The sequence below is a fragment of the Neomonachus schauinslandi genome, chromosome 8 (genome assembly GCF_002201575.2).
Source record: "Neomonachus schauinslandi chromosome 8, ASM220157v2, whole genome shotgun sequence".
Classification (NCBI taxonomy): domain Eukaryota; kingdom Metazoa; phylum Chordata; class Mammalia; order Carnivora; family Phocidae; genus Neomonachus; species Neomonachus schauinslandi.
Genome location: NC_058410.1, coordinates 114,352,517 through 114,378,175, shown reverse-complemented (window position 1 = coordinate 114,378,175; position 25,659 = coordinate 114,352,517). Strand labels below are relative to the sequence as shown.

At 44.8% G+C, this 25,659-nt stretch overlaps 1 protein-coding gene across 2 annotated transcripts in view; it reads left to right on the top strand.

The window, feature by feature from the left end:
• Positions 1–4,862: 4,862 nt before the first annotated feature.
• ZNF76 (zinc finger protein 76) overlaps positions 4,863–25,659 on the top strand; it is a 34,193-nt gene continuing 13,396 nt past the window's right edge. For both annotated transcript variants that reach the window (XM_021684597.1, XM_021684596.1), the window contains exons 1-2: positions 4,863–4,948; positions 24,095–24,263. In XM_021684597.1, coding sequence (XP_021540272.1) covers positions 24,191–24,263 — 73 coding nt within the window. In that variant the 5' untranslated portion in view covers positions 4,863–4,948; positions 24,095–24,190. The remainder of the gene's footprint in view (positions 4,949–24,094; positions 24,264–25,659) is intronic.

Genomic DNA, 25,659 nt, shown 5'->3' with positions numbered 1-25,659 from the left:
GTTGGTTGGCCTACTAGAATCCTAAACTTCCTTGTTACCATCTATAAATGATAGGTGCATTCATTTCTCAATTACTGAGCTCCCGTTATGTGCCCTGAATCGTGCATCAGGCTATCATAGCTTGATAACAATAGCCATACTCAAGACCCATACTCCTCAGGTAAGATTCTGATTACAACTGATCTTTCCACATACATAATATATGAGTATATATTAATTCACTGGCATTCCAATCAAACTTCCTGTAAGTTTGATTTAGTGTGACAAAACATGAACACTTTGGTGGGCTGACAAAGTCACGTTTCTAGAACTGCAAAGCCGAGGACCAATACAGGACTATTATGACTACATCAGCTTGGGGCCATCCTCTCTGACTTATCTCTTAACCCTCTTTTATTCCAAAACACCAAGTCTTCCACCTTCTTCCTAGGACATTTGTGATGTTGTCCCTGATTAATGTATAATCAGGGCCAGTACAGTTGAGTCTGCTTATATCAGTCTTTATAAAACGGGGCACATGAAGACATTCCAAGGAATTCTTTCCAAGGGTATGTGAAGATCTTCCAAGAGATACTAGACATGGAAATCAATCTGAGGGGCATTTTAAGGAAGTAAGTTTCCAGATCCTCAACTTCTATTAGAAATCTTCCCCCAAACGAATCTGTTTGGGAACCAGCCGGGATACTTAGGCACACTCCATTCCACCTCCTCTTTCAGCATAGTCCTTGTCCTACTTTACAAAAGAAAGGCATATCCCTCACCTACACTGAATCTTCATCCATGGCCCAGGATATAAAAACCTGGGGAATAGGAGGGAGGGGTTGTTTTTTCCATTCATATAAAAATATTCCTATTACAATCAGTCCTCTTATTTCATCTTATAAAATGTTTACTATTTTCTACCTTCTACTAGTAAAACCAAATTGTTTGTTAGCTGTTCAATCCATTATTTCCTAGGAAATATACTTTTCCTTTTTATTAAGTATGTAAGAAAAAGTTTGTGAAGTCTAAAAAAATTAATTGGAGTTATTTCTGATTTTTAAACATGATTCTTATTTAATTGTCCCCCAAAGCCAAACATCAGAATTCAACACGAGCACATATCCATATCTGCCAAGGGGATAACATGCCTTCAATCCTACTTCTCATTTATTAACTAGTAGATTTAGCTACATATTACACGGCATTATTCCAAATTATATAATGAGAAATAGTACTATCTTGTTTTTTACAGTTTTTGTAATGTTAATATTAACTCTATATAATTTTAATCATGACTGATTTTTAGTATTTTATAAGTTACAACTAGTAACTTATTTCCCAATGATTTTTTACAATATTCTTTAAAACAAATATTAACATATTTATTTGAATTGAAGAATAAAGTCAGACTTTTTCCTAACAGAAAGTAAGTCTGATTTAGCTAATTGGTTTGAAAGAAGATTGGCTTTGCTAATTCCACAAATGGTAGGTGTTTTCCATACTGAAGTCAATCTGCACTTCAATATTTTCACAAAAAGATCCTGAAAACATGTAATGATAAAAGAATTTTATAAAAAAAAATTGTGTTGGTAAAAGAGTATGAAAATCAGTCTCTGATTAACAAGGTGCCTCTGAGTGAAAAGGTAACAGGTAACTAACAGTAATTTTTATAAGACTGAAACTGAGACTCTAATGACTAGATGACAAATCCTTTTGCAAGTTCAGTGGTTTCCAATTCTTTGTTTTTAATAAAATTAAAGGACTCTATTTGATAGTACTTGAGAATATTATTTGGTAATAGGACACCTTGTGATTATTGGCGTGTAATTTAGGAGTAGTTCAAAGCCTCAAGGACTAATGCTGTAACAAATCTCTTCCTTTCCCAATTACTACATGAACAAGGTTTCTCACTGCTTATATCTGTAAAAATAAAAAACAGAGAATGGCTATTGCACCTTATCTCCTTCTACCATTAGGTCTGAATACCTGAACTCATCCATGAAAACCTGAACTAATTAAGAAATACCGTATTTCTCATTAAGGGATGCATTTTCTTTTTCTTTTTTTAAGTTTTTATTTATTCATTTAAGTAATCTCTACACCTAATATGGGGCTCGAACTAACGACCCCAAGATCAAGAGTCGCATGCTCTTGCCTGAGCCAGCCAGGCACCCCAAGGGATGCATTTTCAATAAAGATTGTACTTTTTAGGTTTCACAAGTTATAAGAACATGTAATATTTATGTTTTTTTAATAAATTGTGTACCAGTAATAACGGTAATGACAATTCAATTCAAAAGAAACTTTTTAACAATTAAAGCCTATGGTCACAGGCAATAAACTTAAATTTATACTCATTCTTGTTGCAAAGAAGTGTGACAGTGATCAATGAAAGTCTTTAAAACATACAAATACACTAATTAGGATACAGTTCTGTAGGGGAAGTGAATGGAATTAGGAGTTCAAGAAGAAAGGGAACCATATAAAATTTCTGCTAAAGGGCTTGTTCACATATTTTTAAATAGATGATGGTGGGCATCAAATATTTAGGGTATTTGGAGTCCACTGGATACAATTAAAGAGTTACAGAAGGGTTTTAGTTTAAAATGTTAAAATTATAATAACTCAGAAATTATATCTTTTACAAGTACTTAAATTTGTGTTAGATACCAACTTTTAAATGAACAAGGGGTTATACAGTCCTTTCAAATTCTTTTATAGATTCCATTTTTTAAAAATGTCCTAAGACCACTAGCCTAGGGGCGCCCGGGTGGCTCAGTCAGTTAAGCGTCCGCCTTCAGCTCAGATCAGGATCCCAGAGTCCTCGGATCGAACCCCACATCAAGCACCCTGCTCAGCGGGGAGGTGGCTTGTCCCTCTCCCTCTGCCCCTCCCTCCACTTGTGCTCTCTCTCTCTCTCTCAAATAAATAAATAAATAAAATCTTCAAAAAAAAAAAAAAAAGACCACTAGCCTGTATGGTGGTATATTGTCAGGGTGGGGCTCAAAGGCAGAACACAAGCTGCTAGAAATGACCTTCAATCGTCCACTCCAAAATATGTTCTTCACCAGTTCTCCTGAGTACCTGAAATTACCCACTGTCAAAATCTTATTACTTCAAAGTCACACACTGCCCAGAGTTTTTGTTCATTGTGTAATAGGAGAGGTGATTAGCCAATCAGATTAGGATCTGCATGGAATGTGAGAAAGGACAAATGTATTTTTTATTATGGAAAAAGGTGGTAAGGAGACAAACTAGGACAACCTGAGTTCTATTCCCTGCTCTATTTCTAACCAGGAGTTTATGCTACAGGACATGCTATTTATTCTCTCTGCAGGTACGTAAAATAACTTGTCAAACTTCCACCACAAAGGAACAGAAAGGGCACCACAGTGGTCAGGCTGTTTGTTTCTATACCAGGAGGTATAGAAAGGCTCAATTATTAACCATAAGCATGGGCCATCAACTGTCACTCGCTGCCCACTGAAACAGAGAACCTGAAGACAACTCTGGCCCCAGTCCCACCTCTGGAAAGGATGTGTCAAAACAAATAAGACAGGCAAGAGGGGATGCCTAAAACTAAAAAGCGCGCTTTCTGGTTACGACAGGCGAGGTAAGAGGCTGTCAGTGTCCTCAATAGCATCGTTAGCTACCATAGGCCCCAAACCCTGTACTTTGTAAATGTTTCTATTTTATCGGAATACTTCCTTTGAAAATTCTTTTTTTTTTAAGTTAAATTTTTTGGGGTGAGGGGAGGGAGGATACAAAAAAAAAAAAAAAAAGGTTAGTCTAAAAGGACAGAGAGGGAAAAGTTTCTCACCTCATTCCTCCAGGCACCCAATTCCTCTCCTAAGAAGCAACCTTTACCAGTTCCTTATCTAACTCCTCTCAGTTATTTTTAATGCTTTACGAAAAGCTCACTCCCTTTTAATTTTCCCTTGGATTTCTGCAAATTCCCCCAGCTAGCCCTTCCGTCCCGGGAGGGGGGAAATGGCAAAAGGGCTTGCTTTTGCTCACCCCAGGCGAGCCTACAGTGGGGAGTAGCTGGTTTTAAGGCTGCGGGCGGGGCTGAGGGGGGAATGAGAGTGAGAGAACCCGCGAGGGCCGTCAGGGAGCCCTCCCTAGAGAGGCAAGTCCCTCACGGCTCCTCAGTGACGTCCTTTTCGAGACAGAGCTAGTAATACCTGCAATTGCTTCCTTCAGGGGGCTGGTTCGAAGATCGTAGGCAGTGCCTGCGGACTGCGCCCAGTAAGGCGCTTCGGGGCGGTTAGGCGCAGGAGGAAGCCCCCGGGCTCTGAACCCCAAGGAGAAGGTCCACAGCCCCAGTGCGGGCAGTGGGACCCGCGGGAACGGCTTCCCTCACAACCTAACCCTCCCGTCCTCCCCGGCTCCTGGAGCGCCCTTTTCGCCCGCAGGCAGCCGACGAGACAGGGTGGAGCCCTCGGGGCCTCGGGCTCCTCCCCGCTGCCGCCTCAGGCCTCAGGTGGACGGAATCCCTCAGAGGATACAGGTGGCGGCTCCCCATTGCTATAGCGACGACCCGGCTCGCCAGCCGCGCCCAAGCCCTGACCGGGGCGTCGTGACGTCATCACGCCCTCCCCGGGCGCTCGGCCTCGCGGGCCGTGCGTCACCCGGCCGGGGGACGGGGCGGGGCTCGGAGGGGCACGGTTCAGAGCCCGGCCGCCTGGGCTCCAGGGGCCCGGGAACCTGGATAAGTAGGACGGCTGCCGCGGCGACTGGGGGTGCGGGGTGGAGCGTGCCCTGTATTTTCTATACGGGTTCCGGGGCCCGGTAGAGGCGCGCTGCGAGGAGAGGAAAGTGCGGCAGCCCTGGAACCTGGATATCGCGCGAGGCAAGCAGCGCGCGGGCGGGCGGGCTATGGCGCAGGCGGGTTGCGGGGCCGGCGCTGGTGGCGGGGCCCGGTGCATGGCGGTCTGTCGGCGGAGTCGCCCTCGGGGGCTGTCAGGTTGGTGGCTGCGGGAAGAGTGGGTCCACCGTGCCCAGGTGGGAGGCCGGGCGGGCGCAGGGCCCCGGGAAGGTCCCGAGCCCGGCGTGCCCACCCTCCTCCGGCCCTAGCCCAGCGTCCGGGCGGCTAGACGGCGACCTGACCCCTCCCCCACCCGGGGCCCCGGCCCCCATCCCTGCCCCTTCTTTCCGCCCTGCGACTCCTCCCCCATGACTTATAAACCCCACCCCGGCTCCCAAACCCCACGCCCGCCTCCACCTCTGTGACCCTACACCCCACCCACTGACCCTAAAATCTTGCCAGGTAATCCTCAATTCTTATTCATTGAGTCTGCCAACCCAGGAATTTCCCCAGCTCTGCCCAGGGACCCACCAACCCAGTGACTCCCTCAGTTCTAATCTAGTGACTTCAAGACCCGAGACCCCCACACCCCTCCTAGGTGACCCCCCAACCTTCTCAATGACCCCATTGGTCCGGTAACTCCCACGGTTCTATCCTGTGTTCGCCCACAAACTTGGTGACTCCCCTCAAACCTTTCCTGGTAACTCTTAAGCCCTACTCCAATAGTTTCCCACCCAGTCATCTACATAACCCCCAATATCTATTAATCCCTTCTTTGCCCTGTAACCTCATGATCCTCATTCCATGCTCCCCCCTTCATCCTAAAGTCACCCCCACCGACATCCCTCTCTGCACCCTCAGCCCCTCAGTGTCAATCAGCACATGACTTAGACGTGCCCTAGCACCATGCTGGTGCCCAGGAAGATGTAGAGATGAATATGAAGTAGTAGTAGTTGGAGGCATCAAAGAATTCTGGACTGAGTGTGTGATCCCAGACTCAAGTCCCAGCTCTGCCACCGTTGTGCTTTGGAAACCTGGGACAGGTCCCTTCCTCACTGGGCCTCAGCTTGTCATCTGTATTGTGATAAGGCTGGATTAAGTGATCTGAGAGTTTCCTTCCAGCTGTGAAATTCTGCAGTTCTCAGTCAAGATGATATTTGTTTGCAATCATTTTTGTACCCTCGCTAGAAGTGTACTCTAGTAAACTCACCTCAGGGTCCACTTGCTTCATGAACTTTATTCCCTCACTCCCATGACCCCCTACACTCTTAATATTCCATACCCATTTCCCTTGACCAGGCCCCATCAGTTAACATGTTGGCAAAGCAGGATAGCAGAGCTCTTCAGCTAGGGGCATTGATGTGATAAGAGACCTCGGTTCTGTTCTGATTCTGGCTCTTCATACCATTTAGCCTGTCTGAACCCTCAGCCTCCACCTCTGCTAAAGTAGGGTAATAATCTTGCCTGAGATGGTGCATACAAAGCACTCGGCACCATGCCTGGCCCATGGGAACCCTTAAATACAAACTGAAGCTCCTATGGGTCTTACTCTGTCCTGGGTGCTAGGGATTCAACAGACAAGACAGGGTCCATGCGTTACATTGCTTTTCTACCCCTGAGCTCTTGGAATCCCCATCCTCTTATCTCTGCTGTGGCCTCCTCCTTCTCTGATTCTTTATCTCATCCCTCTTTAATTATGATTGGCTGAGCACCTACTGTGTGCCATGCTTTATGTGTATAGATTAAATTTACCTTTCGACAACCCCAAGAGGTGATTATTACTATATCCACCACCATTTCCCATTTCTATTGGTTTGGTTTGGTTTCAAATAAATAAAGAACCTGAAGCAGATAAGTAGCAGAGTGAGTATTTGAGTCCACAGTCTTCAAAACCCACTTGCTCCACTACCTCTCACTCCCAAACCTGCAGTTTTCCAGGTCACCCTGAGCCCCTTGTTCCTTACTTTCAAATGATTCCTAAGCCCAACATTAATTCATACCATGACCCCCAAGGTTTCTGTTACTCTTTGCCCCATGGCTTAGTGACTTCCTTAACCCATTGTTCATGACTTTCCACCCCACGTGCCCTGAGACCCCTGCACCTTAATACCTCTCTCCATCTTCTGTCCACACATCCTCTCACAGCCCTCACTCCATGATGTCACTCACCCTAAAGGGGCTGCCACCTCACAGGCACTTTACCCCAAACCCACTTATCCTGCTAAGTCCCTTCCATGCCAGGAGTTCAGACACTCTAAAACCCTCTGGCCCAGTAGTCTTTCCTCGTATGATTTCCTATTTTCAGTCTCTTCTCAGTGTTCTAGCTGCCTCCCTTCTACCATCCTCAGCCAAGTCCTGTTACCCAGAGCCTTCATCTAATTAGCTCTTTATCTAGTGACTTCCTTCCCCCAGCTTCAGTGAAATGAGCCCCTTCCATCCCAACATGAACCCGTATACCCTCCCATTCTAAGATCCCTCCTCTTCACGTTCTTCACAGATTCCTAAAAGATCCTGCCTCCCATATTCCCGGATCCCGTGGCATCCTCCTTGTCATCAGTGAGCTCCTTTTCAAACCGGAATTGTCTTCCCCCTTTTTCCTCTCCCTGCATCCCTTGCCCCTTCTCACAGTGCCTTTTCCTGTCCTTCCTCTTATTTTTCTCCCAGCCATCCTCACCTCACCAATTTTGGTAACATAGATTATGATGCAAATGTCCCTCTCATCCCAACTCTCTCCTTTTTTCCACTCTTCTGTGCATCTAACTCCAGGGCCCTGTGAATGGCCCTGCCACTCTCAGCTCTCCTACCTTCATACATACACTGTCTGGCCAAACCTCACTGCCCTCTTTGGTTTGTCCAAAGAACTACACTCTTTTCTAGGAACTTCTGATCATAGATCACCAAGATCACTCTCCTTTAGGTAGCAAGGAGATCTTGGAAATCTTTCTGAATTGATGTAGCCTCGTCTTCTTGACACACTCCCATGATCCTCTTCGATCCTCCCCTGTAGCTGAAGCTGCTTGTTGTATATGCCCTCAGGGTAGAATGCTTTGGGTGTTAGCTTCTGCTGGCATTGAATTAGCCCCATTGTTTTCCAAGCTCTGGGAGGACTTTCCAGTTCTCTCCCACCGCAACACTGGATGGTGAATAGCAAAATGTGACATTAAAGATCCACATCCCAAAGTTTACTCTGTGGGTCACCAAATTCCCAGGTCTCCTATAATGTTCTTATTGGCTGTATAGCAATAAATAATACCAGAGGGCAGACCTAGAGTTAAGGAAGGGGTAAGCCCTGGGGTGTACAAATTGATTTTTTTTTTTTTAAGATTTTATTTATTTATTTGACAGAGAGACAGCGAGAGAGGGAACACAAGCAGGGGGAGTGGGAGAGGGAGAAGCAGGCTTCCCGCCGAGCAGGGAGCCCGATGCGGCGCTCGATCCCAGGACCCTGGGATCATGACCTGAGCCAAAGGCAGACGCTTAACGACTGAGCCACCCAGGCGCCCCTACAAATTGATTTTTGAAAGAAGCTTTTGCCTTATGCTTGCTTAACCTTTCTTAGGGCACAGAGCATATTCTGCCATGGATCTTAGTTATTTGTGTACTTCTCACCACTCCCCAACCCCACAGTGATCTTGAGAACAGAGTTTTCTTTATCTTCTATCATCTTAATCTGGTCCCTTATATTCTGAGGTAGTCCGTAAATACTGACTGAATTGAATGAACTCACTCAGAAATTCTGCATCAGGTACAAACAAGTAAAAACAGCTTGTGTCTGTGTTCTTTTTGTAGCCACAACAACCCCCACATCCCCAAATCCCTGCAGACGAGTAATGGGCAAGTCCCTTGATTTAAACAGTCTGGAATTTAGACACTTCCTTTTTCACTCATTAGTCGGCTGGGGGAATGGGCATGAGTGCTCATTTTTACCATATATCTGGTAAGACTAGATGGATTGGTTGCCCTAGTTGCTAGAACACAATGGTAACAAGGCCAGGGTCTGTTATAGACAGACCAGTTCTCAAGAAAACAGCCAGATGAAATATTTACTGGGGGTTGCAAAGACCACCAGGGGATAGGAGAAATCAAATTGGCAAAATGTTGAAGTTGGGTAATAGGTTCATAGGACGCGTTAACACTATTTCTAGTTTTGCATATGTTTGAAATCCATAATGGAAGTTAAAAAAAAAAGGTAGATGAACAAGTGCAAACTTAGCAATGTTCCTTGGAAAACACCTCAACACAAATGTTACTGAGTCAGTACTATTATCTAGGTTAAGCAGTATATTTAGTTTAACCTATCCCTGACCTCTTCTGTTTGTGAGATAGCAGGATACTAAATACAAAAATTAGCACCCAGCAGAATTTTGTACCAGTGGCCCAGAAATTGTAACATGCTGGCAGCAAGTACCTATTGCCCTGAACCTGAGAAGGTGAAGCAGTATGGAGGGTGGGAGGTGAAGGAGAGACCAGAGCTAGGTCTCACTAGGGTCGTCTCCTTTCGGCCTAAGGCCTTCAGATTACTGGGAGATCTTAAAGATATGGGTGTTCATTCATTCCCTCATTCATTCATTTCACAAATGTTTGCTGACTTTCTGCTAGAGACCAGGTACTTTTCTAGTACCTGGAGATAGAGCAGTGAATAAGACAAAGTTCTGGGACTTAAGGAGCTCACCGTGGGGGTGAGACATACAATAAACAAACAAGTAAAATGAATGTTGAGAAAATTGAGCAGAGGACGCCTGGGTGGCTCAGTTGGTTAAGTGACTGCCTTCGGCTCAGGTCATGATCCTGGAATCCCAGGATCAAATCCTGCATTGGGCTCCCTGCTCGGCAGGAAGTCTGCTTCTCCCTCTGACCCTCCCCCCTCTCATGCTCTCTCTCTCTCTCATTCTCTCTCTCAAATAAATAAAAATTCTTTAAAAGAAAAAAGAAAATTGAGCAGAGAAGGGAGAAAGAACCAGAAGTCAGGGTGTTAAATTTTAAATACGGTGGTTAAGGAAGTTCTCATTGAAAAGGTAACATTTGAGCAAAAACCTGTAAGAAGTTAAGCAGTGAGTCAAGAGTATATCTGGGGGAAATATATTCCAGTCAGAGGGAACAGCAAGTGCCAAGGCTCCAGAGCAGGAGTATGCCTCGTATATTCTATATTCGAGGAACACAAAGACGCCAGCCAGTCTGGCTGCAGTAGAGTAAGAGAGGGAAAACAGAGCAGGAGATGTGGGGGTGGGAGTGGGTTGGTGGCAGGTCATGTCAGGATTTTATTGTGCAGCATGAGAGAGGAGCCATTGGAGGGTTCTAAACAGATAAGTGACATGATCTGACATTCAGGATCATTCTGGCTGCTTTGGTGAGAATAACAAGAAGGCAAGCAAGAGTGGAAGGAGGGAAGCCGGTTAGGAGGCTACTGTAAGAACCCAGGCAAGGGAAGCTGATGGCTTGGACCCAAAGTAAAGCAGTGGAAGAGTGAGAAGTGGTTGGATTCTGGTTATATTTTGAAAGAGGTGCCAGCAGGATCTGCTGATGGATTGGATATGACATGTGAAAGAAATAGAGAAGTTGAGGATGGCTCCCTCATTTTTGGCCTGAGCAACTGAAGGATGGAGTTACCATTTACTGAAAGAGGGGGGCCTGGAGGAGGGGGCAGGGTGCGAGAAGGGATGGATAAGGAGTTCACTTGCGAATGTGTCAAGTTTCAGGTGTTTGGGGACATGGAGATGTTGCATAAGCAGCTAGATAGACAAGTCTATGAGACGTGTAAATTTCTGCTCACCTGAGAGCTGAAAGAACACTATTCCTGAGCAAGAGACGGGGCAGTACAGTGGAAGAATACGGGCAGTTCAGGTGTGAGGCCTGGCTTGCCACCAGCTAGCTGCGTGATCCTTTGGAACTCCGTCCCACAGCTCTGGCCTCCAGATCTTCCATCTGTGAAGTGACGGCATTAGACTAGAAATGAACCCTTTTCTCAGCCCACACCCATTGTGAGAGTCAATGAATTAGTGCTCGGAGTCAACAAGATAACGTATCTGTATATCTGAGAGCATTTTGAAAACTGCTGAGCCCTACACCAGGTAGCAGTGTAAGATTCCTTCCTTCGCTAAAGTAACACCCAGTGAGTGCTGGACACAGAAGATGCATCCGTGCCCTCGTGGAACACTACAGACTAGCTCCCTGGTGCAGCTTCGCTGCTAAGTACAGAGGAAACAGGCCAGAGTCTGGTGGTCTGGTGTGACATTAGCCAGGGAAAGCCTGTGCTTGACCTGGGTCTGGGAGAAAAGTGAACGTGGATGTCAGAGATGAGGCAAGATGATATCCCAAGCGAGGAAACATGGTGGGGCTGGGGAAGAGCTGGGGTGGTGGGACTCAGTTTCTTTCCTCCTTCATTCTTTCAAGATTTATTCCTCTGCTAGGATCTTCTCTTCAGGAGCTCCTAGTTCTGTAGTAGATGGTTTCAAATCTGGCCTCAGGAGTTTCCATTAGAGCTCATTCACAGTAAGTGGAGCTGATTTCGGATTCAGATTTGAGCTAAAGAGCTCGGTTAGCTGTGTGATCTAATGGTATTATTCATTTAGTATCTGGAGACACATTCTTTGTTAGATGCTGATTACACCAAAACACATGCTCTCAAGCAACGTAAGTTATAAGCAAGTAGGAGTGTGTTGTTTTCCCCCCATAAGAGTCCGATTTAAGGAGGACACATACTGTGGCAGAGTAATCCCCTCACTGCATCTGGAAGCACAGTCGCTGTGCCATGTTTATCCTTGTGTCATTTAGATCTCAGTGTTTATATTGTAAGGAGAGTCTCTGACCAGCTAAACAAGAGTATAGGATACAGCCCATCTTCATTGACAGGTCACCCACAAAATTTGTTTAGAGTGGATATGTAATCATCATCTTTCATTTAATGGAATGAAAATTAAATTTTGTCCTGGTGAGTGAAATAAAACCACTGAGCTATAATCCAAGTTCAGCTAAAGCCTTTGTCTTTAACCAGTGGCCTTAAGCTACGGACAAAACCTCAGATGCCTCTTGCCTTGGCAGCGCTCTCAGTCAAGGTAGAGAAATGGGTGTCGACGTGAGTGTCTCAGGGATCCTATGCAGTTGTCTCTGTTTTGCTGGTAAGAAGCGCAGGGCCTATTTAGGCTCCTCACTTAGAGCCCAGAATCAAAAAGATCTGGGCTGTTGGATGTGATGTTCAAAGCCTCACAGCACATTAGACTGTCACCAGCCAGAAATCAGAGCACTTCTTCTGGTGCCTCTGGGTTAATGTTCACCCTGAGCTTGCCCTCAGTAAATGGTTCATCTCTGAGAAGCCCAGATACAACTTGCTAGCTTGGTACTGTTTCTCACTGCATTTATTGGAAGTCCCCGCTGCCGTGGGATAGCTGATAAAGCATGACACGCACGCAGTTAGATAAGAACCAAGGAAATGGGGGCTCTGTGAGATTGTAGAACCAACCTAAGGCTTAGATGTGGAGGGTGTCCCTAAGATCAGAGTTCTGAGAATATCATCCTCTCAACCTAGGACGTCCTGCCTGAGGCCACAGAAGCAGGGAGGGACAAAGGCAGCCCCTGCTCAGCCACCACTCAGCCGGACTCCCCCCCCCCCCCCGCCAGCTTGTGAGCAGGCCAGGTCCACATGTGCTAGAGCCAGCATGGTCCCAGGTCCTGGTAGATTCGCTGTTGCCTCATGCTCAGCTTGATCACCTTACCATATGATCCATGAATTGTGAAGCTAAGTTTTCAGATGTGGTTTTGCTACAAACCTATAACCTCAAATCTATGCTGTCAGCACTGAACTAGCCATGCCTCCTGAATGGAGAATCAGATATTCTTGTAGCCAACAAAAGGAGTGCAAGGCATGCTTTCAGACTTTCTTCTTTCATTCATGTATTTGTATTTGTTTCTTTAACATAGATAAGACATTCACGAGCCCTAAGTTCAGTGAAAAGTCAACCTTGCACTGCTATTCCCCAGTCACTCAGTTACCCTTCTGTAGCCAACCCTAGTTAGTCATTTCTCGACCGTCTTGCCACAAATTTTTGTATTCCAGTGGCGGCGTACAGAAAGCACTGTTTTATACCTTCCCATTTTTTTGTTTAATGTGTTTTGGAGATCTTTGCATGTCAATATGGGAGGACCTTCCTCATTTACCTATGTCTGCATCGTATAGAAGTTCCATATTGATAGACACTTATGCTGCTTTTAATGTTTTTGCTATTACTACGTACAGGGGTGCCATGACTAACCTTAGACCCGTGCCATTTTCCACATGTGTATGTCTTCCTGCAGACTAGACCTGAAATTGCTGGGTCAGCAGGTAGGTACATTTGTACTTTTGATCAGTACTGCCAAATTGCCCTACATAGAGCTCGTACCGATGTGTACTCCCCCAGCAATGGAAGACTCTGCGTGTTTCCCCCACAGCCTCATAGACATTGGTCTGAGTTAAAAATAAACAAATCACCAGGGCCCCTGGGTGGCTTAGTCGGTTAAGCGTCTGCCTTCGGCTCAGGTCATGATCCCAGGGTCCTGGGATCGAGCCCTCCATCGGGCTCCCTGCTCAGTGGGGAGCCTGCTTCTCCCTCTCCCTCTCCCTCTGCTGCTCCACCTGCTTGTGCTCTCTTGCTTTCTGTCAAATAAATAAATAAAATCTTTAAAAAATATATACAGATCACCTACAGATCAACATAGCATACTGAATAATGGGACCCCACCTTGACACTCTATTCCTCAAGACATACAAAGCCCAACACAGCCCAGTATGAGGAATACCACATGTAAAAAGATAGCCGCCAGACCTCTCGTGGTTAGAAGAAAGGAAAATCCTAGAGGAAGAAGTTCCCTACCTCAGTCTTTAGACTAGCATGAATTAAAGGAGAAATAGATGTCTTTTCCTGCAGGACTTGGCAGGGACGAGGTGCAGCTAGTGATGGGAGGGCTGTGGGGGAATAAAGGGAGACCCCAAGAAGGAGGAGATGGTAACCAAGCAAATGCGTTTGGTGTCCACTAGAGAAGTACCTCTCAGCTGGTTTCTTTTCATCTCAGTGACTTTATCTTTTTTGAAGGTTCCACCTCTTCCTTTTAGCGCACCTGCTCATCTCTTTTTGGCCTCTTTTGTTCTCACCTCACTTGGAGTTAAGGTGTCTGTAAGTTCAACCTTATGTCTTGTTTCACTTAGTGTTTGTTTGTTCACTTTCCTCCATTCATCCAGATGGGCTTCATGGTTCTTGTCCCAAAGGCTTAAACAAGCACCCTGTGCAAGTAGCTATATTTTCTGTGCATTCTTTTTGTGGAATGAATTATGAAAATGAGATTCTTAGATCTCAGATCCTGAGCCTTCCCCGGTGGGGTTAAGAATTGATGGTTTGTCCTCTGGAAAGCCTGGAGCAGTCTCTAGCACTGTCTGCAATGCCCGTTTGTGCCTGCCTCCTGGCTTTGCCAACATCGATGGTTGGATTTTTTTTTTAATTAACAGACTTTATTTCTTAGAGCATTTTTAGGTTTATAGAAAAATTGAATAGAAAATGCAGAGAGTTCCTGGGGCACCTGGGTGGCTCAGTCGGTTAAACATCTGCCTTCAGTCATGATCCCAGGTTCCTGGGATCAAACCCTGCATTGGCCTCCCTGCTCAGCGGAGAGTCTGCTTCTCCCTCTCCTTCTGCCCCTCCCCTGGCTCATGCTCTCACTCGTTTTCTCTCAAATAAGTAAAATCTTAAAAAAAAAAAAAAAAAAGAGGGATGCCTGGGTGGCTCAGTTGGTTAGGCGTCTGCCTTCAGTTCAGGTCATGATCCCAGGGTACTGGGAACAAGTCCCGCATCAGGCTCCTTGCTCAGTGGGGACCCTGCTTCTCCCTCTGCCTGCCGCTCCCCCTGCTTGTGCTCTCTCTCTCTGACAAATACATAAATAAATAGAATCTTTTTAAAAAAATAGTTAAAAAAAAAAGAAAATGCAGATTCCCATTTGCCCCCCTTCCCTCCCCAGTTCCTGGTTTTCCCTATTACTAACATCTTGCATTGGTGTGGTGTATTTGCTACAATTGATGAACCAATATTGATACATTATTATTAACTAAAGTTCATAGTTTACGTTATGGTTCACTCTTTGTGCTGTATATTCTATGGGTTTTGACAAATACATAATGTCAGGTATATGTCCACCATTACAGAACCGTTTCACTGACCTAAAAATGCCCTGCGCTCCATCTGTGCCTCCCTCCTCTCCCACCCCCGCATCCTTGGCAACCACTGATATTCTTGTCTCTATAGTTTTGCCTTTTCCAGAAGTCATATAGTTGGAACCATACTGTGTGTAGCCTTTTCAGATTGGCTTCTTCCACTTAGCAAAATGCATGTAAGTTTCTTCCATGTTTTTTCACGACTTAATAGCTCATTTCTTTTTTTTTTTTTAAAGATTTTATTTATTTATTTGACAGAGAGAGACACAGCGAGAGAGGGAACACCAGCAGGGGGAGGGGGAGAAGGAGAAGCAGGCTCCCCGCAGAGCAGGGAGCCCGATGTGGGACCTGATCCCAGGACCCTGGGATCATGACCCGAGCCGAAGGCAGTCGCCCAACCGACTGAGCCACCCAGGCACCCAGCTCATTTCTTTTTATCACCGAAATATATTCCATTGTCTGGATGTACCACAGTTTGTTTATTGAAGGACATCTTAGTTGCTTCCAGCTTTTGGCAATTAGGAATAAAGCTGCTATAAACATCCATGTGCAGGTTTTCTGTGGACGTAAGTTTTCAACCCATTTAGGAGTAGGAATGCTGGATCATTTGGTAAGACTGTTTAATTTTGTAAGAAACAGCCAGACTGCCTTCCACAGTACCATTTTGCATCCCCACCAGCAACAAATGAAAGTTCTGTTCTTCCACATCCTTGCCAGCATTTAGTGTTATCACTGTTTTGGATTTGGGCTCTTGTGATAAGTGTGTAGTGGTATCTCATTGTCTGTTGGATGTTAATATTTTTACTTTGATTTATGGTAATGGGATAAGTATAATACCACCATGATTATTTTGTCTTGTACTTTAATCACTAATGAGAGTAAACCTTTTTTGAATTATTTATTTACTACTAGTGTTTTTCTTGCATGAATTCATACTTTAGCCTTATTTGTCCAGTGAGAATTTGATACTCTTCTTGGAAGTTTATATGTGTCTGTGTGTGTTTCTTTTTTTCCACCCAATTTTTTTTATTGTGGTAAAATACACGTAACATAAAATTCACTGTCTTAACCATTTTTAAGTGTACGTTTAGGTTGCATGTGTTTTTAATATCATGTCTTATATTTTCTTTAATATTTTCCCTTAATACTGATTTTTTTTTAAACCTAACTTTCTTTTGACTTGATTTTCTTTTGCTTCAAAAGCAAAAACTAGGGGCGCCTGGGTGGCTCAGTCGTTAAGCGTCTGCCTTCGGCTCAGGTCATGATCTCAGGGTCCTGGGATCGAGCCCCGCATCAGGCTCCCTGCTCGGCAAGAGGCCTGCTTCTCCCTCTCCACTCCCCCTGCTTGTGTTCCCTCTCTCGCTGTATCTCTCTCTGTCAAATAAAAAAAAAAAAAAAAAAAGCAAAAACTACCTTTTCTTCCTAGTTGAGATTTGGATCTTGTTCCAATTTAATGAACTGATGGAATAAATTAAACCTTTTAGTCCTGGGGTGATGTTTTTATTTTATTTTATTTTATTTTTTTAAAGATTTTATTTATTTATTTTGACAGAGAGAGACACAGCGAGAGAGGGAACACAAGCAGAGGGAGTGGGAGAGGGAGAAGCAGGCTTCCCGCTGAGCAGGGAGCCTGATGTGGGGCTCGATCCCAGGACCCTGGGATCATGATGGGAGCCGAAGGCAGACGCTTAACGACTGAGCCACCCAGGCGCCCCTGGGGTGATGTTTTTAAATAACTTGAAGCTCCTAAATAACTATGATGATCCAGTCCCTCCTGATGGCTGATGGTATGTTTCATTTTTAAATAGCTCTTCCCTGGGTGCCTCAGTCGATTAAGCGTCTGTCTGCGGCTCCCGTCAGGTTCCCAGGGTCCTGGGTTTTCTGCTCAGTGGGGAGCCTGCTTCTCCCTCTCCCTCTGCCTGCCACTCCCCCTGCTAGTGTGCTCTGGCTCTCTCTCTCTGTCAAATAAATAAAATCTTTAAAAAAAAAAAAAATAGGGGCGCCTGGGTGGCTCAGTCGTTAAGCGTCTGCCTTCGGCTCAGGTCATAATCCCAGGGTCCTGGGATCGAGCCCTGCATCGGGCTCCCTGCTCGGCGGGATGCCTGCTTCTCCCTCTCCCACTCCCCCTGCTTGTGTTCCCTCTCTCGCTGTGTCTCTCTCTGTCAGATGAATAAATAAAATCTTTAAAAAAAAAAAATAGCCCTTCCCAAGCCAGCAGTGACCCCCAGAAACAAGTCAGATGTAACTTGGTAATATCTGTATTAATTTGCATATTGGTATAAAGCACACCCTTAGGATCACCCTTCCAAAATGACTTTATTCTGGACTTTTCTTTCCATGGACTAAAGGTGGGTTTGAAACTCAGCCATGATTCTGTGTTTGGTGTTTACAAACTAAGGTGTTAAAATTCACCTTAAACTTAGGACTGAAAATTAGGTTTTAATTAAATTACCTGTTTTAGTTTAAATGAATTCTGTTCAGCTAGTAAAGGGGTATGCATTTTCATTGCCCTTTGGAATTAAAAATAATCTGCTTTGCCTAATTACTCTCTTTTCTGTGACTAATTAAAATCTATAAAAATTGTAGTAGCCAAATAGGAACCATACTAAAAAGTGATTTGGGCTTTTAAAATCAATGTGCCTTTTGCAAAGAGATGCTTAGCTGATGTTTTAAATGTGTGTTATGTTAATGCAAGTTTCTGTTATTAATTTCCTGTTTTCTCTTTACTGTTTGAAAACCCACAGAACCAAGCCTGTTTCAGTAGGGTTTTTGTGTGTGCATTGAAGTCCTTTTCTATAATAACAAATACTGAATCATTTTACTACAGCTCTTCCAAATCTGGTTCTCATTTGTTTGCCACTTGACTCGCTCAGCCTCTGTCTCTCCCAGCATAATGTCACTTTGTCCTCTCTGAGAAGTTTTGTTTATTTCCAAATGAGGAATTTTCTGAGTGAAAATTAAGTCTTCCATGACCCCCCAGACTTGAACATTCTTCTCCTTCCAAGCAAATGTTTTAGTTTTTTTCTTTTTTTTCTTCCTTTTTCTTCTTCTTTTTTTTTGGCTTCTAAATACAGTTATCCTCTGGGCTGGCTGAGGCCCAGAGGCAGAGCACAGAAAGCCTTGTTGCAAATGTCCGAGGAGTTTGGGTTGGCAGAAAATGATGGAAGAGTGAACAGGTGCCTGTGGTCAAGGCAGCCTAGCTTGGGTGTGGGTCAGATGAGATCTGAACCGTGCCAAATTGGAGGAACACGAATATATAGCTGCCATCTAGTTTCCCGTCTTTCGTGGCCCTTATTTTTCTGCTTTGAGGAGACAATTGAAGCACATCTTGTCTCATAGAAAGGCCTAAAGATCTGAAGTATCCAAAAAGCTTTTCTAAATGTCCTCTCTCCCTGATAAATGATAATTTACGTTTTTACATTAGGAAACATTTATGTATTATGAAGCCATAGGGCTCTTTCCTGCATCAGAGCCAAAAATGGGTTAAGTTCATTTTAAAATGCAACAAACAGAAGCTGGCTGCAATTTCTGGAAGAGTCTGGGAGTACTCCCTATTCATCCCTACCCACTGTCATGGCTCTTCTTTCCCCTCCACAATCCCCAGTCTGTCTCTCCCTTACACCCAGCTTAGGTCACTGGGGAGCTGACAAACCTTATACCCTACAAGGAGAAAACAGAGCAGCTGCCCCTGCTCCCCCTCCATCCTTGCTCAGAAGGCCACGGGAGTTATGAATCTGAAATGTCAAGTGAAGGCAGGAAATGCGCAGTCACAGCCGTCCAGAGGCAGTGACAGGCCTCTCTTTGGCTGCCAGTATCACTGTTGTTAGTTTAGTACCAGCACAGAAGGAGTCCAAGGAAAGCATCGTTTCACAAAGGAAAGGGAGAGAAATGGCGGCAGACCCTTGTACACGCGTGGCCGCCATGGAGCACCTTCTCCCCACCCGCGGTCAGGCCCTGTTGGAAGGCAGCAGCAGAGAGCAGGAAAGCCTGGAGAGCCAGAGTGGACTGTTTTAAAGGTTTATATTATGGGCTTAAGGAGGAAAATTGAATATTTAGCCTGGACATGAGAACATGTGAAGGAGTGGAGATTTGTTTTCTTTGAGTCTAAGAAGCGTTACTTTCTGAAATGTGGCTACCAGCTCGTCCCTCTTTCCATTGTGGTCAGGTCCAAGAGGACTGGGTTTAAGTTACTGTGGGTGAGAGGAAAGCTAATCAATAGTCAAGTGTTTTGTGTCACACTGGATTAGCAGAAGGAAGAAATGCACCGGGTATTGAGAGGTATGGACCCAAGCCGGCCAGCCTGGCTTGGAATCCTGGCTTCCGCATTTCCTAGCTGTGGGACCTTGGAATAAATTACTCTACCTCTAAGCCTCAGTCACCTCATCCATAAAGTGGGGATAATGTACCTATTTCTTCATAGCGTTACTTTTAAGGTTAAAGGAGTTAATATAGGTAAAGTGCTTTGAACAGTGGCTGGCTCCGTTAAGGGCTGTCTATGTGGTAAATGTAATTAGCACAAGCAGTGGGAAGGATTTTAGGGTCATCTGGGGCAGCACTTCACTTTACAGCTAAGGAGGCAGTCGCAGGAGGTAGAATTGAGATTAGAAGCCATTTCTGCAGACTTCTAGTCCAGGGCTGTGGCCACTGTTTGGCTACCTTTTGGAAATTGCCCGTTGCTTCGAAAGCACTTCCTTTTTGTTCCTCTTCCATCCCCTCCCCCTCAGAGCCAGTTTTTCTAGGGTACTTCTTATGTGCCAGCACTGTGCTAAAGGCTGACATATGTGACCTTATTTAATCCTTACAGCAACCTGTGACAAAGGTGCTATTATTAGCCCCATTTGTTTTACAAGTGGCATCTGAAGCTCAGAGAGGTTCAGTGACTTGCCCAGGGGTACACAGCTTCAAAGAGGTAGAGCCTGGGTTAGAGCCCGGGCTGTCTGACTCCAGAACCTGTGTTGTTAACCGTGCCGCAGATTTTCCTCAGAAAGTCCCAGTAGAGTACAGATGTGCTCAATTAAACCAGCTATTGCTGAAGCAGCCACAGCAGTCAGCCATACAGATTTGAGGCCATTTTGTCATCCTGTTTCAACCTATAACCTGCTTTGTTTTCAGACCTAGGTCTCACGTGTGTCCTTATTCTGACAATGCTGTTAACAAAAACAGGTTACCAAAAGAATTTCTCTCCCTGCTTGAGACTCTGAAAGTCGAAGGTCAGGGAGCAGACCAAGAGAGGTCAGGACCAGAGCTTGTGGTTATCAGGGCTCTGGGCAAGGTGGGGGTCACTGCCAGGATCCTAGTAGACCAGATAAGATGGGTCAGACGCCAGAATTCCCATCTAGACCAGTGGTTCTTTACCTTTAACCCCTGTGAGACACTCATGACAATCTTAAATTCCCTTCTTTTCAGAAAAATGCACAAGCTTGCACACCAAAATATTGTTTTCAGGTGGCCTTAGCAAAAAACCTCTACTAGGCTGCATAGTAAAGTATTTAAGAGCATACTCTGGAGCCAGATGGCCTGGATTCAAAATCCGCCTCTCCCACCTTTTTTTTTTCTTTTTTAATCAGGGGCTGAGTTAGTTAGTTAGTTAGTTAGTTAGTTGACAGAGAGAGACACAGCAAGAGAGGGAACACAAGCAGGGCAAGTGGGAGAGGGAGAAGCAGGCTTCCGCCTGAGCAGGGAGCCCGATGCAGGGCTCAATCCCAGGACCCTGGGACCATGACTTGAGCCGAAGGCAGACGCTTAACGACTGAGCCACCCAGGCGCCCCTCTCCTCTCCCACTTATTAGCTGTGCAGCCTTGAGCCAAGTTACTTAGTGTCTCGGGCTTCAATTCCCTCAACTATAAAATGAGGACAATAACAGTAATTCTAGGATCGTTGTGAGGATTAAATGAGTTACTATGTATAAAATGCCTAGTACCCTGTTCCTTTACAGCACTGTTCACTATTACTGCTAGTAGTAGCTTAGCCCATTCAGTAAATGGTTATGGGCAGAATGAATGAATAATTCTAATGGGGATGCCAAGTCTAAAGTAGAACATCCCAACCAGTGTGTCACAAGTGGGCTATAGTTATGTAAAGATATTGACCCGCTCAGCCCTTGGGGCTGCCAGAGCCCCAGCTGGTTGCTCCTGGCTTCAAGCAGAAGCCATCTGCTACGTACAAACATCCTTCTCCCTGGGTGCCCCAACATGAAAACAGTTTGGGCAGTACTGATGGAGAAGATCAGTTGGCAGATAGTGAGTACCAAGTAGGCAGTCCAGGTCCCAAGTCCAGGGGAATTCTGTGGATGGGCAGTGAGAATCTTAACTGCTAAACCCAGAACAAGGCTTCACAGCTATGGGCTCTGGCTCAAGTAGGCTGATCACCAATGCAAAGGAAGTCTGCCAGCAGGATGCTCCAGCACTTCCCTCCTTGCACACAAGGACCCGGTGAGTCACTCCACAAGGATTTGCAGAGAGCCCACAGTGAACCAGAAACCAGGCTGGAGCCCAAAGCCCTGTGTGGGCAACAAATGTGAAAGAGGCAGTGATAAGTACTGAAGTAGGTGACTGTAGGTGTGTGAGTGCTAGGAAGAGGTAGAGCCAAGGGCTGCAGGGATTTATAACAGCTCCCAGCCTTGCCTGCAAGGTGGAGTCCGAGGGCCATAGGAAGCTTTTGAAGAGTTTTGATCAAGGAAGTAGTGGATTTAGGTTTGTACTTTTTTTTCACCCAAAGATTTTATTTATTTGAGAGAGACAGAGCATGAGTGGGGGAGGGAGCAGGGAGAGGGAGAGCGAGAAGCAGACTCCCTGCTGAGCAGGGAACCTGACGTGGGGCTCCATCCTAGCCGCCCCCCCCCCCCCGCCAAGATCACAACCTGAGTGGAAGGCAGATGCTTAACTCACTGAGCCACTCATGTGCCCTTGAACTTTTTTTAAAAGTCTGACACAATATTACAAAATGCCTAGGAAACAGGCAAGAGCTTATTTGAGGACATACATTAGTAGGCTCTTACAGTAGTTAAGATGTGAGAGGTGATATCCGAAATAGGTACATAGACTTATTAAGTTTTTAAAAATTGTTTCTAGTTGAGGTATAATTGATGTACATTATATTTAAGTTTTAGATGTACAACATCATGACTTAATATTTGTATGTATTGCAAAATGATCACCACAGTTAGTTAATATCCATCGCCCTACATGATTACAGATTGTTTTCTTATGTTGAGAACTTTTAAGATTTATTCTCCTCGCAACTGCCACATATGCAATTCAGTATTACTAACTATAGTCACCACGCTGTACATTACATCCCCATGACTTACTTATTTTATAACTGGAAGTTTGTACCTTTTGTCTCTCTTGATCCATTTTGCCTACCCCCAACCACCAATCTGTTCTCTGTATCTATGAGTTTGCGTGTTTTTTGGGTTTTTGTATGCCATTCATGAGTGAGATCATATGGTATTTGTCTTTGACTTATTTCACTTAGCATAATACCATCTATGTCCATCCATGTTGTCACAAGATGGCAAGATTTCCATTTTTTATGGCAAAATAATATCCTGTTGTATATATGCACCACAGTTTCTTTATCCATTCATCCATCCATGGACACTTAAGTTTTCCATGTCTTGGCTATTGTAAATAATGCTGAATGTGTATATTTTTTCAAGTCAGTGTTTTTATTTTCTTTGGACAAATACCCAGAAGTGGAACTGCTGGATCATATATGGTAGTTTTATTTTTAATTTTTTGAGGAACCTCCATACTGTTTTCCAATTTATACCAATTTCCATTCCCGCCAACAGTGCACAAGGGTTCCCTTTTCTCCACATCCTCCCCAATGCTTGCTATTTTGTGTCTTTTTGACAATAGCCATTCTAACAGGTGATATCTCATTGTGGCTTTGATTTGCATTTCTCTCATGATTAGGGATTTGAGCATCTTTTTATGTACCTTTTGGCCATTTGGATGTCTTTGGAAAATGTCGATTCAGATCCTCTGACTGGTTTTTAATTGAATTGTTTGGGGTATTTGCTGTTAAGTTGTATGAGCTCTTTGTATCTTTTGGATATTAACCCCTTATCAGATATATGATTTGCAGATGTTTTCTCCCTTTCTATAGGTTACCTTTTCATTTTGTTGATGGTTTCCTTCGCCGTGCAGGACCTTTTTTAGTTTGATGCAGTCCCACTTGTTTATTTTCACTTTTGTTTCCTTTGCTTTTGGTGTCAAATCCAAAAAATTATAGCCAAGACCATGTCAGGGAGCTTACCACCTGTGTTTTCGTCTAGGAGTTCTATGGTTTCAGGTCTTACATTCAAGTCTTTAATCCCTTTTGAGTTAATTTTTGTGTATGGTGTCAAATAGTGGTGTATCTAGACTTTTGAGGGCAAAGAAGGAATCAAGGATGACCCCACCAATTCTGGGTGGCTGGAAATGCTAGCCCAGGGATGGGGGATACTGGAAGAGAAGAGTTCTGGGGAGCACGTGATGAGTTCTGTTGGGGCCTCATTCTGTTTGTGATGCCTGTGGGATGTTCCCTGATGATAGTCAACAAGGCCAGTGGATGGATAGGTCCGAGCATAGGAGAGCTGTTGGAATGTGTAGAGATGTGATGTGTGCTCCCCAGAACCAGCAGCACTGGGGCTGGCAGCCTGCCTTTAACGGGGCTTCCTTCTAAGGACAGTGAGTTTAAGGATTTTATTTATTTATTTGAGAGAGAGAGAGAGCGCGAGCTTGAGCAGGGGGAGGGGCGGAGGGAGAGGGAGAAGCAGGCTCCCTGCTGAGGAGGGAGCCCGATGCGGGGCTCGATCCCAGGACCCCTGGATCATGACCTGAGCCGTAGGCAGACACTTAACCAACTGAGCCACCCAGGCGCCCCAGGACAGTGAGTTTAAAAGTGGGTTTTGATCAATGAATCTTACTTTACAACCAGTTTGGCTGGTGTGCTTCTGTTGTATGCTCAACTTTTAGAATTCTTCAATATTTATATTGTGAACCTTCACAAAAGCCAGCATAGTTCTATACTTTGAAGAATTCATCTTTTTCTTCTTGGTTGGCCTCATTCACTCTTTCCTTATGTGTCCTTGTAGCAGGAGGAAGCTGTGCAACTCATAATGTGACACTGTCCATTTTCTCAGACTTGTGACCCAGAAGGAAATCTCTGACCTCAGCTGTGGCTCTTGGTGCTGGCCAGAAGCCAACTTCATGTCTGAGTGTACGAGTAGCAGTTTGCCATGGAGAGCTTGGGGCTGCAAACGGTGACCCTCAGTGATGGGACGACAGCCTATGTCCAGCAAGCTGTCAAAGGTGAGTATTTCCAGGTACCCCAGAATCTCACCCTGTCCCCCAGCCTCTGGAGAGGAGTGTCCCCTTCTCAAAGTCTCACCACCACCACCGTGCACTCCCGCTTGCATGCCACAACTTACTCAGCATGAGAATTTCTTGAGGTCATTGACAAAATGGCAACTCTTTAAAAGAAAATGCTGTCGAGGCAGGCCAGCCTAGAAAATCAGACTAGCCCAGCTGGAGGAACCAAGACCTCTGAAAGACAGAATTCCTTACATGTTGTAAGTAGTTCATAAATATTTCTGGAAATGAATGAACACTCTGCTGGTTATATGTCTTCCCACTTTTCAAATAATTCAAGTAAGTCCAGTTTCTCAGTGCTCTCTAGAAACTTTCAAGTAAGTTAAGCCATGTACAGAGGGGGACACCCAAGCATAAATCTCATGCCTTAGGCCCCACTAAGGTTGCCAGGAATAAAAATACAGGGTATACAGTTAAATTTGAATTGAAAAAAAAAAAATTGAATTGCTGATAGACAATGAATAATTTTGTAGTAAAGTATGTCCCAAATACTGCATGGGATAGATAAGTATAAACATGGGATTAAGCACTACAAATAGTAAAATAATGGGGCACCTGGGTGACTCAGTCAGTTAAGCATCTGCCTTAGGCTCGGGTCGTGATCGGGTGTCCTGGGATCAAGTTGGGCTCCTTGCTCAGTGAGAAGTTTGCTTCTCCCTTTCCCTCTGGCCCTGCTCATGTGCTCTCTCTCTTTCTCTCTCAAATAAATAAATAAAATCTTAAGAAAATAAAATAAAAGTAGTAAAATAGTAGCACTAAGTACTGAAAAAGAGTTTGCTGTTTACCTGAAATTTGGAATCACCTGAAATTCCATTCTCAAGAAACTTAAAATCAAGGTGGGTGTGGAGTCAGAACTGAGTGTCACTGAAGGACAGGGCCTTCGGGCCAGGGACACTCACCGCTGTGACAGCCTCCTTTCTCACCAGCATTCTCAGGCATGCCAGATGGCCTGCCTGTCTTCCTTGGACAGCACTGGGCAAACATCGCCTCGCTCCTGCTCTTTATTTTGCCTCTTCTGGACTCTGTGAGCTCCACCATCCTCGTGAATGCACTATCATTGCAACATTGCCCGCCTTCATCTCAACACATTGTGAAAGTGTATTTCAGTTCCCCAGAGAAATTGTTTGTTGATTTTATTTTAAATTGTCTGCTTCCTGATGATGACAAAGAGGCCCCTTAATCTCCTCAGTAAGCTCTTTCCATATGACAGTGTTGGCGGGGAGGGTTGCCTTCGGGAAAGGTTTTTTGTCAAGAGCTGTCTATGATGTGTGGGCCTGGTTGGCTTCGTCTGCTTGAGAGCGGAACTTCTCTGGAATACCTTTGAAGCCTGAAACTC